The sequence below is a fragment of the Phyllosticta citribraziliensis genome, assembly GCF_038025025.1.
Source record: "Phyllosticta citribraziliensis strain CPC 17464 chromosome Unknown J3D65scaffold_5, whole genome shotgun sequence".
In the NCBI taxonomy this organism is placed as follows: Eukaryota; Fungi; Ascomycota; class Dothideomycetes; order Botryosphaeriales; family Phyllostictaceae; genus Phyllosticta; species Phyllosticta citribraziliensis.
The window spans coordinates 876,743-891,560 of record NW_027117342.1 but is presented as its reverse complement, the minus strand read 5'-3'; the positions used below and the strand labels follow the sequence as shown (position 1 = coordinate 891,560).

The following is a 14,818-nucleotide window of genomic DNA, read 5'->3' as shown; positions in this document are numbered from 1 at the left end:
CACAGGACATGAGTGCCATTCTGACCTGATACGATTGGCCTCGGTTTCAATCGCTTCCAAGAGGCTACATTTGGGGGCTTGCATCGCTGCATGCAAGGCTCATACACACCACATGGCATATTATGACCCACTTTATTGCCTTAGAACAGTCTTGACCAGAGATTCCCAAGCACCGATTCCGAATTTTTGGCTCGCGGAAAGGCGCCTACACCAACCTTTTAACAAAGTCAAAAGATCCCGTGAAACGTTGGCCCCGGAAAATCGCAGTTTTGTTATCCTGCAAGCTAAGTGGGGATTATCAAATATGGAGCTGATTCATTCACAACAGTCACCGACTCCTGATAACGTTGCATGAGCAAGTTGGACGCTTCGGGGCATCCGAGACTCTAAGGATCGCCAGTGCATTGTATAAACTACAGGTAGTGAAGATCTACTTGTCAGCATCTGATAATTGATGGAGATTCCTGGATGAGATTAATGTCCAAGGTAAGAATCATGGTTGTGCGCGTAAGTGAAGCTTCAGCCTTACTTTCTAATATTTGAGAGGCCAACTGCAGCAAAGCCTGTATTTATAGAAATGCTCATCACGGGACCCATAGCAGTAACACCCCTTTCTTCCAACATCGCACGTCTGGAGCAATTACGTTCACGAATGCGCCTCAGAGCGGCAATGCCCACCCATCTTTCCAACATCGAACGTCTATCAGCGCGTCCGCGCAAAAAGCTGTGCCAGCGACCGTGCAACCCCCCTCGACATCTTGTCTCATACAATCCATCACGCGTCCTCCACTTCAAACCGTAACCCACTAAAGAATTGAGCTGTTCTAAGGCCGCTCAACTCTGTTAGGCCAGCACAACAACCTATCAATGCCCTAGACTGATGCGTTGACACATGCAAAGCCACGACAGTCACCTAAGCGCCAGCCAGCCTCAATCGAAAGTGGCAGGACCACGCCTCAACCAGCCTTGTAGTGATCGCAGCAGATACATGTCTGCTGGGCAACGTTTTTGCTTGCTACCCTCTTGCCGCTTGCCAGCGGCCACAGATCGACCTCACGACAAAGCTGCGCTATTGCGCCATGGTGTACACAAGTGAAGACCATTTTCCTGCAGGTTCTGCAGTGGAGTCCCACTACGCCTACTTCACCGGAAAAACAGTCTGTCGCACGGAGGAAAAAGATTTGTATCTGCTTGAGGATTTGAGCCTGGAAATAGTGCTCGGACCAAGCAGGCACGGCACATCAACTTGCCGCTTTAGGCAACAATGGGAGCCGCTGATTTTGACAGTCCAGGCTGGGAGCATTCGAGCGTTGGCTATTCAATAGACGTTCGATGTTAAATGGCATGTCTCAAAAGGGTAGCTCAGGTGATAGTGCGTTCCTGCTAGGAGCATTCGACCGTTTGTTCTTCAGTAGACATTCAAAGTTAGATGTCTAGCGCGGGTGGTGGACGTTCCGGCTGGGAGCATTCAAGCGTCCGCTCTTCAATAGACGTTCAAAGTTGAACGCAATTGCCAAAAATGGTAACTCAGGTGGGTCTTTTCAGACGCTTTTTGCATTCAGAGAAAATTTCTGGCGTGTGAATGGAAGCTTTAACATCCTCTTTTTTAACCGCTGTCCCCTTCGTGGTCCCAAAATATGCCGCGGTGCAAGAGGAATAGGATTCGTACTGCTGGGGCGGGAGTCAGGCGAAGAAGATCGATGCTATCCTTCAGTGCGATATATTGAACTCCAGGGACTGCTGTGCGAGACGACGCAAATACAGCTGAAGCGGTGATTATTGGCACTGGAAGCATACCCGGTCGTTGAATCTTCTTCGAACTTTCACTGACTGAATTTTTGTGAGCGACTACTCAATAAAACCAAAAGCAACAGAGAACACCCTGATATGCGAATGCTGCCATCCACCATTTCCATGCAGCCAGGTCCCCACGCATGCACCCAACCTTTCAAATGCTAAACCACTCCAAGAAAAAGCGCTCAGAGCGAGCTCTTGCCACCAAACACAACCTTCTCACTCCAGTCCTTCAAGATGGCGTTAATCTCGTCCGGCTTCTCCCACTGGCCAAAGTGGTTCGTATCCACACTCGTCCTGGTCAGGTTGGGGATGACCTTTTCCATGCCGAGCGACATTTCGGGCTTGAGAACGGCGTCCCTGGCCGTGGCGATGAAGAGGACGGGGCAGTCAATGTTGGGCCCGTTGCGCAGCTCGAGCTCGTCCTCGAAGTTGGCCTGCCGCGTGCGGTACCAGTTGAGCGGGCCGTGCAGGCCGTTACGCGAGTATTGCTCGGCGTAGAAGTCGAGTTCCTGTGAGAGTCAGACAATCGCTCGCTCGCTCCCATCTTTCTGGCAAATTTCATGCGTCCAGTGACCAAGGATCAAGAACGCACCTTTTCAGTCATAAACGGGCCCTTCTCCAGCTTGGGCAGATTTTCCAAAATGACACCCTTGAGCGGATGGAAGCCAATTTCGCCGTTCGGACCGCGACCACCGCTGACAAACTTCATAAAGTTGCGCAGTTCCTCCTTGGTCGTGAGGACCTCGGCGTCGCCCGCTGCCAGCTGCAGCTGGTACCTGAACTGCGGGATCGGGCCGGCGACGGCGTCCTCCAGCGAGAGGTACGTCTTGGTGGGCGGCGCGTAAGGCGTGCTGATGGCGAAGACGTGCGAGATGAGCGACGGGTACCACAGCGCAACGCGGTAGACGACAGCTCCACCCCAGTCGTGGCCGCCCAGAACGATCCTGGGCGCGTTGAGTTGGCGGGCTAGCTCCGCAATGTCGTCGGACGCGCGCTTGAAGCCGTACAACTTGATGGATTCGGGGGGGACTCTCGGGGCGTCCTGGGACAGTCAGATATTGACGTCTTCAAATGGAGACTACTAGGACTGGTCTCTTTGGAATTTGCGTTTTGTTGGAAGGACTTACTGTGCCGCCATATCCCATCATGTCCAAGGCTACGACGCGGTAGCCCATCTCGATGAGAGCAGGAATCTGGTACCGCCAACCGAATGAGAGATCGGGCCATCCATGAACCTGAAAGTCGAGTAGACGATGGGTAAGTAGAGTTTCCTAAAATGGTCGCAGTCTGTCATTGCTGCCCTACAAGAACGATGGTGGCCTTAAACTGGCCACTCTTTGGCACACCGAGAATGTAATCTAGCAAAGCAGTCAGCTCTTCAATGCCTTGATTTGAATTCTTTTCGCAGACATACGGTACGTGTGACCATTAAGGACGGCCGTCTTGTGCTCGACACGTGGGTCTGAGATGGGGTCGATCGGCGTAACTGACGCCATGGTGATGATCAAGTGTCGGAAGCTCCCAACTGAACAAATTCGCAAAGCACTTCAATACCGCCTTCAGAACCGTGGAGGTCAGGGACAGTGTCGTCGTTAATATACTGATCCGTCTGGTCTGTGCCGTCGTTTTACGGGCGAAACTTGTGGAGCACCAGGAGCCCTATCAGTTAGGCCGAGGTTCCCTGAACGGGGCTCCTCGCCGGTCGTTCAGCCTGCCGAGTAACCACCTCATGCCACCATTCGCCAATTTCATGCCACATACAGCAGTGAGTAATCCTTGGATGCTTTTGACGCTGCAGGCTGACCTTGTTCGCGAACGCTTCTTGAACTACTCCACGAACGGGTAGGACAACATCTGACCCCTCATGCCAAGCCACGCCGGGTCAAATGCCACATGAAGACAGTGATGCAATAGTCTTGGATGATCTGTTTAGGAAATCGAGAGTCATGGACTAGAGGCTTGCGCGCGCTACTTTGATTGACAAGCCGACGATGATGTTGCGCCGCATGGTTCTCGGTCAAGCGCTCCGTCTATGGCACTCTTGGAAATGCCACTCACCACGGCCCGTTGGTCTCTCCTGAATAAGAACCTTTTGCTTTGGTCCATTCGAATATGATCATCGTGCGCTAGTATACAGCGTCGCCGTTTTTTGAACCGACCAACTCCTGAATCGACAGGACTGTTATCGCTATGGTATCATGCTGTGCCCAAATAAATCCTCAAAAGACGAAGACGTTAGTAACAGACAAGCCAAAAGGAACCAGTTGGGTCCCAGGCCAAAAAAGGCGTTAGTAGATTACAGTGTCTTCCTCCGCTTCCAGCACTTCTTCACCATTGTCGTGCGCGTGTTCGTCATTCTTGTCATCGTTTTCTTTGCTCATGTTGTCGTCCTGCTGGGCTTCTGGCTGCGTCTCCGAGGTTACCTGCTCAAGTCTAGTAGTCTCACTTGCTTCTTGATCCGACGACTTGGGGCGTTCGTCATTACCAGTCTCTGACTTCACCGTGTCTGCCGGCTGGGTAACCTCGTCCTGAGCTGTCGTGCCGTTCGTTTCTTCATCCTGCTGCCTCTCAGCTTCTTTGTGCTGTTCAAACTCCTCGAGTTCCCTGTCGACAGTTGCTTCGGCCTCTTCGATTTGTCTTTTTATGGTCTCTTCTTCCTCGGCCTTCAATTCCCAAGGCTTGTAATACTGCCATCTTAATTAGCAAGGGATTCTAGCCACGTAAAAGGGCACATTCGTACAAGCTTGGGATCAGTCTCCGTCTGAAGAAAGTGAGACATGGCGAGCATGTTGGAGTGCCGGATGCGCATCTGCTGAGCACTTAGTAATCGTCCAGTCTTCATTCCCCGGGGCCACCATACCGACTGCTCGTCAAACTTTTTTTGCTCTCTGCGCCTCACCACCAGCAGATCTTCCAGTTTCTGCTTCTTCTGCTGGTCGAACTCTTCGGCTTGAAGCTTCAGCTTCTCCTGTTGTTTCTTTTCAATATCCGCTCGTCGCCTTTGCGCCGCCGATGAAGAACTCTGAGAAAGTGTGCCTAGTAGCGCTCCAAACAACCGTTGTCCGCGCTTGCGCTCTTCCACGTTGCCGTTCCTGCGGCGGTCGACACGACCATCAGCGGCGCGGTCGGTCGTGTTTTCTGCCGGAGGGCCATCTTGGGACTCATCGTTGGTGCGGTCTAAGCTGAGACGAGGACGCTTGCTACCGATATCGGAAAGTGACGACTGTCTTCGTTTGTGAGAGGGAGCGTCGCGAGGCGGAGAGGTGGCAGGCGGGGAATTGTCAGGTACGAAGACGGCCGAGGCGAGGACTCTGAGCAAGCCGAGTCAGCGGGGACATGTGGTTCCAATGTGCGGTACTCACGGTTCTTCCTCCGACATGTTGAAATCAGCAAGCGAAAGGAGGAATAGCAATGGCAGAGGTGTCAGGCGCAACTGGGGAAACGAAGTGCATCTTGCGGCGTCGGCAACGCGACATGATCCAGAGGCGTGTGGCGCCGGGCCGAGGCGCGGCCTAAGCTGCCGCATCTTATCTTATCACTTCATCGAATTCCGCGGCGGTGCCTTCGAACGGGAGCTCCGTCGTGAACCACCGCTTAACAATCCATTGCCTCTCCTACCTCCAAGACTTGCCGCTGAAGAGTTGACTTACGCTACAACTAATCCTACACGCTCAATCATCTCGCTTGCGGAAGCTGCACAACCTCGTCCAACATGTCTCGCCACCACCCGTAAGTTTTCGCGCGCCCCGGGATGAAGCTATGCTAACAGCTACTCAGCGACTTGGTCATGTGCCGAAAGCAGCCCGGTATCGCCATCGGACGCCTCTGCGACAAATGCGACGGCAAGTGCCCGGTCTGCGACAGCTACGTTCGTCCCACTACTTTGGTGCGCATTTGCGACGAATGCTCCTTTGGAAACTACCAAAACAAATGTGTTGTTTGCGGCGGCGAGGTGAGTGGCTAGGAATACAATGTCCCCGGCAGGAGACTGACATGAGACGTCGATAGGGCATTTCGGACGCCTTCTACTGCTTCGAGTGCACGCGCCTGGAGAAAGACCGCGACGGCTGTCCCAAGATCATCAACCTGGGAAGTTCGAGAACAGACTTGTTCTACCAGAAAAAGAATTTCAGAAATCATTGATCGCGGGAGCAAAAGACTGGCGCTTTGGAGTTGGTGGCCGGGAAAGGGTTTCACTCGAGCTGCTCGACTGCTCGACAACTACTTGGGACGGTGCGCATTGTTGATGATGGGATCATGGTAGGCCTTTTTAGCAAAGCAAGGCTCGAACAATCATTGACTTCTTTACCACAGTTGCCCGTCCCTGCGCGTGTGTACACGCCTCTCGGGTTCTTGCTGGGTGTCATTTGACGATATCTCCTTGCGATGGCAACTTCTGCCCTCGAGCCGGGACTAGAGCTGACGATGCCCAGGCCGCCTCATAATGCTTCGCGGCCCATTTCACTAACATGACAGTGGCTCATGGCTGTCTGTGACATGCTCAAGCTCCAGTCGCCACGCGTGTGCCCGAGCTCGACATCTGCACCCGTGAAGCTATACGCCTGCTTGACCTTTGCTCTGTTTCCTGCCATTGGGCTCACCCGTATGAGCATCTTGCAGGGTGCTCCAGATTTCCCCCAACCCGGCTTCGTGATTGACTGGCAGCCTTGACCAAATCGCCACTCTTGCACAGTCTAGAAGCACATGCACCGAATTCAAATCAATCAACGCAGAACGAAGCACGTACAGCTGAGCGATGAATGTTGGAGCTGGCTCAAAGCTTTCGATGTGGGAGCTTGGATTTTCGAAGTTGGCCGAGGCACTTGCGTCGAAATTTCGATGTCGTTCAAGGGCCAGATTCGGGAAGTCGCTGGTAAGCTCTAGCCGTCCACAGCGTTACAAGCCGGGGGAAGAGGTAATCAAAGAGAAGGGAAGAAGATGGAGGGAGAATGGACGTCGACTGCCGAGGCCGGAATCCATCAATTCCTAAACCAGCTCTTGCATGACTGGTATTAAAACGTTGGGGCTGGCACAGTACAGGGCCATGTCCAGCCATTATCTGAAAGACAAATATCGTCCCCATCTCAATATATAATGAAAGAGCAAGAATTGTCAATGTCAACAGGCAGAATGAGGTCGTGATGTACCAGTGGGTGATGACGTAAGATTTGGCATAAGCTCTGACCGCCTGGGAAACCGCCCCATCAGGGCATTCGCGGCAGATTGTCGCGGCGACTGCCACGACCAAACTCCAGCATCCAGCACGCGACGTTGCGACAATCCAACCAATTTCCTCCCAAGTACCCTCTCGCCGCGCCGACTTGACCTGAGTCAATCTTCCACTCAAAATGCGGTTGTCCGCCGAGCTCATCGGCAATGCCCTGTCCTACATCAACCCGCTCGGTGAGCGCGAACTGTTGCTGAGAGGTGCGTACACTGAGAAGAACAGATGCTACACTTGAGTCGCAAGGAGCTGTGTTGATACTATCATTTCTGCCTTGAACAGGCCATCAGATCACCGTGATTGAAAACATGGGAACCATTTCGAAAGTAAGTGGTGTGCCGCTTCTTCTTTGCGCCGAACTGGAGCAGCGCAAACAATCAAGAAACCTCGAAGCTGACAAGACTCTTTCCAAATTTTAGGATGTCGAATGCATCGACTTCGTGGATAACCGCATCACCGTCCTTGGCAACTTTCCCAAGCTCCCCCGCGTGTGTACGCTCCTCATTGGCAAAAACCGTCTTCAGCAAATCCAGCCGACCATCGCCGAACAGCTGCCAAGCTTGATGAACTTGATGGCTACGGATAACAAAATTAAGGAGCTGGCGGATCTGGATCCGCTGGGCAAGCTGCAGAAGCTGACTTCGGTCCACCTCATGGGGAACCCGGTTACAAGCAACGAGGTAGGCGGCCACAAAATGTTCCCTCAATTTTCGCCAGCTAAATCATGTGCAGCACTACCGCCTCTGGATAATCTGGCGCTGCAAGAACCTCCACTATCTCGACTGTCAGCGCGTGACGCAGGCCGAGAGAACAAAAGCCGTGGAGTCGTTCGGCACGGAAGAGGAGCCCACGGAGCTGGCGATGCAGGTGCGCATCAATCATTTTCCTATCGACCCTTTTAGCGCTGACCAAGATTTTCCCCAGATCATGAGCAAGCGCTCCACCACCATTGACACGAGCAACGGCACCGACAAGTCCAACAGCGCCGGCCTCACGAAGCTCACGGGCGAAGAGCGCGAAAAGATCAAGGAGCTGCTCAAGAACGCAAAGACCCTGGACGAGGTTGCCCGCCTGCAGCAGATGATCGAGTCGGGCAAGATTTCCATCTAGCTTTTCGAGTTACCTTCCGAGACGAAAAGAGCAATGTAAAAAGAAGTCTTTTTCGCATGCGCAGCACCACAAGCAGCCACACGGGAATTGTCTCCAGTGGAGCCAGCACGTCTGTTCGCAAGCTTCGAGGAGAAAAGTTGGGAAAGGCCAGCGGTGGAATCAAGAGAGGAGACGAAAGTACTCGCAAAAGACGTCGGCCCCCCACAAATCGACGGTAGTCCCTTGGCCCTTTTTTTTCTTTCCACAATGCATTGGCTGGCCTGGCGTTTACGGCGTTGTTGTGGTAGCAGACACCAAAAGGAAAGCTGTCAACCAGAGAGGCCATTCTGTCTCCCTTCTCCCAATCCACCTTTCCCGTTCCAGCAACTTGTAATCAGACAGAATATACCAGTTGCAAACGCAACAAAATGGCCCTTCTTCACATGCTTGATTGAGTGCGTAGTACGAGGAGGAGTTGCAGAGTCGCGTTTGGCAAATGGAATCGAATGGAATTGATGATTGTTGATCGTGTCCATCTCTCGTCCCTCTCCTGTGTGTCCCCTTCCTTGCCGGCCCCTACATGTACAGGTATCTACCGCCGCATACCTTCTTATCACCGCATCTTACCTGCGCCCACATAACTTCGTTTTCCCCTCGCGTCGCGTCGCATCGCGTCCATCGCGCCCGCCCGGCCTTGTCTCGTTGATCTCGAGCCGTCTCGTCTCACCCTTCACTCACTTCACGCCCTTGCTTCTACCCGACGTTAGAAGCGCGTGCACCGTCTCTTTTCCTTCCTTCTGTGCATCGACCCCACCGTTCGGAAGCCTTGACATGCCCCAATAGACTGTCAACGAGATGATGCCGCATGTCAATGCAGATGAGGAGGCGCGGAGCCATGAGACGGCGAAGCTGGACGAAACGAATCCATTGCATTTGGAACCTCGGCATGTACACGCCTGGTCAAAGAGCTCAGGACAAAAGCACTGCCATCATATCTCTTTTGTCTCGCTGTCTTTTCTCTTGATCCGCCCCAAACATGCCCGCGCCCCTCCACCCAAAACCACCACCTTTTCATTGACAACGTCCATGATGTCCACCAGTCGTTTCTCATCGCAAACGCTATTCGCAGTCCATTCGAAACCTCATCAACCCATTCTCATCTGCTCATCCATCCGCCCCATGTATTCGCAAGACCATCATATTTGTACATTTTGAATTCCCCGCTCGCATTTCGCTTTGCTTCGAAATCAAGAGAATAGGAAAGCAAAGCCCGCCCATCAATCGTCTATGTCTCAAGAAACCACATCATCCGCGCACCTGTTTTGTACTTGGTTCCGTCGTGATCGCCATGTCGCCGCGCTGGCAAACCAATCGAGTCCGTCTTGCGCGGCTCGAAGGAAAAAGAAAAAAGGATAAAGAGAGGGATGAAAAGAACGTCTCCAAAAGGTTTCGTTGCTCACCCAAGCAGCTCGACATCCAGGCCAATGGCACGCATAAACAAATTGACGTGACCCAAACGAGCCGCTGAAAGCTCCTGCGGCAGCGCCTTGCAGACATTGACAGTCTCCATTACGCGATCCTTGACTCCGAGCACCAGGCGCTGTTGCTGCTCTGCGCTAGCTCCCACCCCCATGGCTGCAAGGAATTGCCACACGTACACGTCCTCGTCGTCCTTGACGCTACCGGGGAAGATGTACGGCAAGATCGGCTCAATCACATCAAAGAGGCGGTTGTAAAGCTGCTCAATCTGCTGAAGATCTTGCGCTGCGTTTGGCGAAGGGGGAGTCGACTGCTTGACCAGCTCGGCGCGCGAAACGAACATGGTCAGAATAGAAAGACCAATCTTGGTCCGAACGAGGACTGGAATGTTGGTGCGCTCAAGAACAAGACCGAGAAGACCAATGACGATGTTGAGAGGAGCCTCATTGACGTAGGCAAAGAGAGGCGGCATAACAGCGTGTGCAAAAAGTTCTATTTCCTCCTTCACGGATCGAGAAAGGGGTACTGCGGGGTCCACCGGGATTCCGTGTTGAACCACGTCGAGAGTATCAAGGTGGACGACGATCATGGTGAGAATCGTGACGCGCTGCTGCTCGTCAATATGGCGGAAGATGCGAGGGATGGCCTTTTTGCCCTTGGGAGTGGACAGGATAGCAATGAAAGGATGCGGGATGCTGGAGTTAGGCATGATTGGCTCCATGACCTTCAAGCTCCGCCACAGCTTCTGGTTGAGGTCTTGAATCTTCTGGCGCCATTCCATGTGCAGCTGAATCTCCTCAGGGTCGCTCTCCTCGCCCAAAGGCGGAGGCATGTTACGCTCGTGATCTTCCATCTTCATCAAAATGCCGTATATCGCCTCGATGTCTCGGAGCGCAGTCTTTCTGTCAGCAGCGTCATTGGCAACCCTGCTTGGACGACGACCAGGGCCATTGGGTCGCGCATCGCTGTTCTCCGGTTTCTTGATGTTGAGCAGAGGCTTTGGAGTCTTGGCATTGCTGAAGGAAATCTTGCCGAGGCTGCCCTCGATGACGAGCTGCTTGTTCTTCGGCTTGGCCTTGGCAGCCTCCACGGCGCGTTGCACCTGTTGCTCCATGCGCTGTACATGGTTGTCGCCTCCGCGGTGATGGCGACGGCCCATGCCATATCGGCTACCGGTCTGGAAGAGGTAGGTCTGAGCAAACTGGTTTGCAGGCTGGTGAGGATTCTGCCTTGGTGCACCGCGAATTTGCGAGTAGACCTGGTAGTAAAAGTCCTCGGCCAATGCCGCTTCGGGACCCTGATCGTCAATGTTTCCAGTTGCGGCCACGAGCTGCTGGAGCTGTATGCGAGTGATGAAGTTCTTGTCTTGGGGCGTCATCAGACCGTTGTCCTTGGACAGCATGTGAATTTTGTGTATCCTCTTAGCACGTTTGGCATCCTCCTCGAGAAAGGCAGCACGCTCAGCGTCCGACAGACGCAGCAACTGTTCGGGATGCGTAATCACAGGACCCTGGTAGGAAGGACCGCGGTTGTGCGCTGGTCCAGAAGGAGGTATGCGGTTGAAGGACTGGGCAAGCGGCTGGCCGTGACCGGAAAGACGATTCGGGTTCTGCAGGATCTGACGGGCCTGTTGAGGCACGGGCTGATGGATTTGGGCGTGAGGAGGGGGCTGATGCATTTGCTGTTGCTGCGGAGGGGTTGCTCGAGCCGCATGTTCCGGCATCTGGTGCTGCATGACTTGAGGCTGCGGAATACCCTGGCCTGGAAGCTCGAACGGCATTTGCTGTTGCGGGATCGACTGCGGACGCTGCTGGACGAATTGCTGGGGGCGTTGGAGGACCTGCGGCGGAACTCCAAATCCCGGGTGCTGCGGGTAGCCAGGCGGAAATTGCTGGGGAGGGCCGGCGGGCATTTGGATTTGAGGTTGCGGTGGAGTTGGCTGCTGGACCGCTGGCGCAGGGCTCGCGTGTTGTGCCTTTGGCTTGCTCTGAGCGAGCATAGCCGCCTCAACTTCCTCCAGACTCATGAACTTCCTTTGAGGAGCAGCAGCGGGAGCGGGACTGGGCTGCTTGTAAGACTCTTGCTGCGGAGTGGACCTCTTGGGAATGGAGCCCCAAATGTCGGCGCTGGCCTCCAAATTTCCCATGTAGCCAGGCTGCTGGTAGTTCTCATAGCCAGTCTTGGCAGGCTGCTTCTCCTCTTTCCGGGGGGGCTGGCGGACGGTGTAGAGCATCTGCTCTTCTTGCATGGTGTCGGCCACCTTGGCCGTCTGGCCGGAGAAGTCGAAATCCTTGCCGACATTGTTTTCTTCGCCGCCAAACGTCTCGTCGTTGAAGGCATCGTCGGTCTCGTCCAAGCGGTCGCCGAGGCCGTCGTAGGTGTCTTCAAAGTCAATTCTGGGCAGAGAAGAAGGTTAGGTTGGGCAGCACGCAGGCGATGGCGATGAGACTTACGCATCGTCGGCGTTGGCGGATGCACCTCTGGACAGGCCAGCCCATGGGTCGGGGGTCTGTCCAAAGCCTGGAGCAGAGGGGTGGTGAGCAGGACGGTCCCTCGGCAGGGTGGTGTCGAAGCCGAAGAAGGACATGATGGCGGGGGTGGTGATGATGTGGGATGAGCGCAGGTTCCAGCGACGCGTCTTTCTAGTCGCTGATGGGTGAGGTCGGTGGCGCGCAGGACGCGGCCGGGCGACTGGTGGGGATCAAGATGGAGCGAACAGTAAGACGGCGCTGATTGAGCAAACAATGAGCGATGATGGATAGGATGGCCGTGGTGCGTGGGTGAGCGATGGGGTTCAGTTCAGTCAGGTCAGTTACTGGAGGTGAGCGTGGGCCCAGCACAGGCCGCCCCTTGCCCTTGTTAGTCGACCCGGCCCCGGCCCCGGCCCTGCCCTTCCCTTCCCTTGCTGTCGTCGCCATTGTGGACTGTGGAAGCCGCAACTCTAGTGGCCGCGTAACCACAAGAGGAATCCAATCCACCGCGCCCTTGGTTCGCTCACCTCGTCGTCTTTTCCTTTTCTCGCCCTCTCCCCCGTCCTGTCTGCCCTCTTCTTCCACTCTCTTCCTGCGCGGACCCATCGCATCTCGTATTGCACCGCTCTGTTGACCGGCAAACCACCGCCGCCCCTCCGCCGAAACAACATCCAGCCCCCTACAAAGTTGCTCTCCATCCGCTCTTTTTCCCTGGCGACCCCGTTGCGGGATCCGCGTTGAACTTCTCACTCTCTCTCTCTCTCTCTCTCTCTCTCCCGGGAAATCAGACGCCATGGCCGGCACCCAGCGCTACCTGCGCTACATCATATTCGCCTTCATTGTATGCCTTTCCCGATCCCTGCCCACGCGCTTGCGCTGACTGACTGTCCGACTCCAGTGCCTTCTCCTCGTCTTCTTCTTTTCCTCCTCGCCTGTCCCGAGTGCCCGCCTGCAGAGCGCCAGCGAAATCATCAAAGAGCAGGGCTCCAAATGGAAGGGTAGCTCGGCGCCCACCAGCGCCGACTCTGGCGTCAAGGACGCCTCGAGCCAGCCCAAGGTCTCGAGCGACAAGGACACGACTCCAAACACTTCTGGTAACCGTCTGGGTGAGACGGCTCCGGGTGAGCGCATGAATGCCACCTTTGTCACATTGGCGCGCAACTCGGATGTCTGGGAGATTGCTCGCTCCATTCGTCAAGTCGAGGACCGCTTCAACCGCAAGTACAACTACGACTGGGTCTTCCTCAATGACAACGACTTCGACGACACTTTCATCAAAGTCACCACTTCCTTGGTTTCGGGAAAGACCAAGTATGGCAAGATTAACTCGGACCACTGGTCGTTCCCCTCCTGGATCGATACGAACAAGGCCGCCAAGGTCCGCGACGAAATGAAGCAGAAGCAAATCATCTACGGCGACTCCATAAGCTACCGCCACATGTGCCGCTACGAGTCTGGATTCTTCTTCCGCCACCCGTTGATGCTGGACTACGAGTGGTACTGGCGCGTCGAGCCCAGCATCGAGCTCTTCTGCGACATTGGATACGACACGTTCAAGTTCATGGCCGAGCACAAGAAGAAGTACAGTTTTGTGCTCAGTTTGTACGAATACGTCGAGACCATCCCCACTCTCTGGGACAGCGTCAAGACATTCATGCAAATGTACCCTCAGCACATTGCCAAGGACAACTCCATGTCTTTCCTCAGCGACGACGATGGCAAGACTTACAACCACTGTCACTTTGTATGTTCCACATCTCCAATCACGGTTGCAGGCGACGCCAAAAATACAAAAAGGTTGCTAACATGACTCGTAGTGGTCAAACTTCGAAATCGGCAACCTCGACTGGCTTCGGAGCCAGGCTTACCTTGACTTCTTCGACCACCTTGACAAGGATGGTGGTTTCTTCTACGAACGCTGGGGCGACGCTCCCGTTCACTCCATCGCCGCCGGTCTCATGCTTCAGAAGAACGAGCTTCATTTCTTCGACGACATTGCATACTACCACGTGCCCTTTACTCACTGCCCTACGAGCGAAAAGGTGCGCACTGAAAACAAGTGCCACTGCAATCCCAAGGACAACTTTGACTGGAACGGATATTCATGTAAGAACCCCTTGATCGTCGCTTGCAAGGGCTGACATGCTAATCCCGCTCGCACAACAGGCACGGCACGCTTCTTCGAAACCAACAACATGCAGAAGCCAGAGGGGTATGAGAAGCAGCAATAGACATCACAATCTTCCTCCACACAGATGAAGAGAAATCCATCTCTTTCAAACCTATCCAATCACCAAATTCACAATTTCGAAAATCCGGCCTGGCGAATAACTGATTCATGTCTTTCTGGTCCTCAAAGAGCTCCCTGGCCCGCAATCCTGCTCGTCAACACTGGCATCCGCATCACGGCTGTCGTCGTCTTCCTCGTCTTGTGCTTCTTCGCATGGCGCAGTCGGAATTATTACGAAGGAGCTACACTCGACAGTAGCGGATTGTATTACATCAGGTGAGCAACGTGGCTCCCGTCTTGGTGGCGGAAGTTGCAACTATTTCTTGACTGTGGCCCTGCGCTTGTTGCTTTTCTGTCCGTATTCTTTCGTGATGTCTCAACAATCAAAATCACTCACGCCCTGCTCGACGCCTCTCCGATGTCACAACGAAAACTTTGTCAAGATGAGAAAACAAGAACAAAAATCTCGGGGGACTCGGTCTACACACTTTCCCTCTCGGAGCGCTGCTTGCAAAAGGAATGTCCAAC

The 14,818-nt window shown here is 54.1% G+C and overlaps 6 protein-coding genes across 6 annotated transcripts; 3 read left to right on the top strand and 3 right to left on the bottom strand.

Annotated features, from left to right (window-relative positions):
• Positions 1–1,887: 1,887 nt before the first annotated feature.
• Positions 1,888–3,689, bottom strand: J3D65DRAFT_323982 (epoxide hydrolase-like protein). Its single transcript, XM_066795360.1, has 5 exons — positions 3,212–3,689; positions 3,103–3,155; positions 2,925–3,032; positions 2,390–2,839; positions 1,888–2,306 (listed from the first exon to the last, which is right to left on the bottom strand). The coding sequence occupies exons 1-5, from the start codon at positions 3,291–3,293 to the stop codon at positions 1,980–1,982; spliced, it is 1,020 nt and encodes a 339-aa protein (XP_066656024.1). The 5' UTR covers positions 3,294–3,689; the 3' UTR covers positions 1,888–1,979.
• A 396-nt stretch (positions 3,690–4,085) lies between these two features.
• Positions 4,086–5,176, bottom strand: J3D65DRAFT_602369 (pinin/SDK/memA domain protein; the record flags this gene model as incomplete). Its single annotated transcript, XM_066798119.1, has 3 exons — positions 4,086–4,484; positions 4,538–5,108; positions 5,160–5,176. 3 exons carry the CDS (start codon positions 5,174–5,176, stop codon positions 4,086–4,088), a joined length of 987 nt encoding a protein of 328 aa, XP_066656023.1.
• A 220-nt stretch (positions 5,177–5,396) lies between these two features.
• J3D65DRAFT_621681 (PHF5-like protein) lies at positions 5,397–6,109 on the top strand. The gene is made up of 3 exons (XM_066799988.1): positions 5,397–5,526; positions 5,575–5,749; positions 5,806–6,109. The coding sequence occupies exons 1-3, from the start codon at positions 5,510–5,512 to the stop codon at positions 5,938–5,940; spliced, it is 327 nt and encodes a 108-aa protein (XP_066656022.1). The 5' UTR covers positions 5,397–5,509; the 3' UTR covers positions 5,941–6,109.
• A 943-nt stretch (positions 6,110–7,052) lies between these two features.
• Positions 7,053–8,619, top strand: J3D65DRAFT_621674 (U2-associated snRNP A). The gene is made up of 5 exons (XM_066799987.1): positions 7,053–7,224; positions 7,304–7,347; positions 7,441–7,701; positions 7,754–7,888; positions 7,946–8,619. The coding sequence occupies exons 1-5, from the start codon at positions 7,146–7,148 to the stop codon at positions 8,129–8,131; spliced, it is 705 nt and encodes a 234-aa protein (XP_066656021.1). The 5' UTR covers positions 7,053–7,145; the 3' UTR covers positions 8,132–8,619.
• A 947-nt stretch (positions 8,620–9,566) lies between these two features.
• J3D65DRAFT_602366 (topoisomerase II-associated protein PAT1) lies at positions 9,567–12,176 on the bottom strand (the record flags this gene model as incomplete). Its single annotated transcript, XM_066798118.1, has 2 exons — positions 9,567–11,985; positions 12,043–12,176. 2 exons carry the CDS (start codon positions 12,174–12,176, stop codon positions 9,567–9,569), a joined length of 2,553 nt encoding a protein of 850 aa, XP_066656020.1.
• Positions 12,177–12,694: 518 nt separating this feature from the next.
• J3D65DRAFT_323918 (nucleotide-diphospho-sugar transferase) lies at positions 12,695–14,500 on the top strand. Its single transcript, XM_066795359.1, has 4 exons — positions 12,695–12,901; positions 12,959–13,804; positions 13,878–14,166; positions 14,227–14,500. Exons 1-4 carry the CDS (start codon positions 12,854–12,856, stop codon positions 14,289–14,291), a joined length of 1,248 nt encoding a protein of 415 aa, XP_066656019.1. The 5' UTR covers positions 12,695–12,853; the 3' UTR covers positions 14,292–14,500.
• Positions 14,501–14,818: the final 318 nt, after the last annotated feature.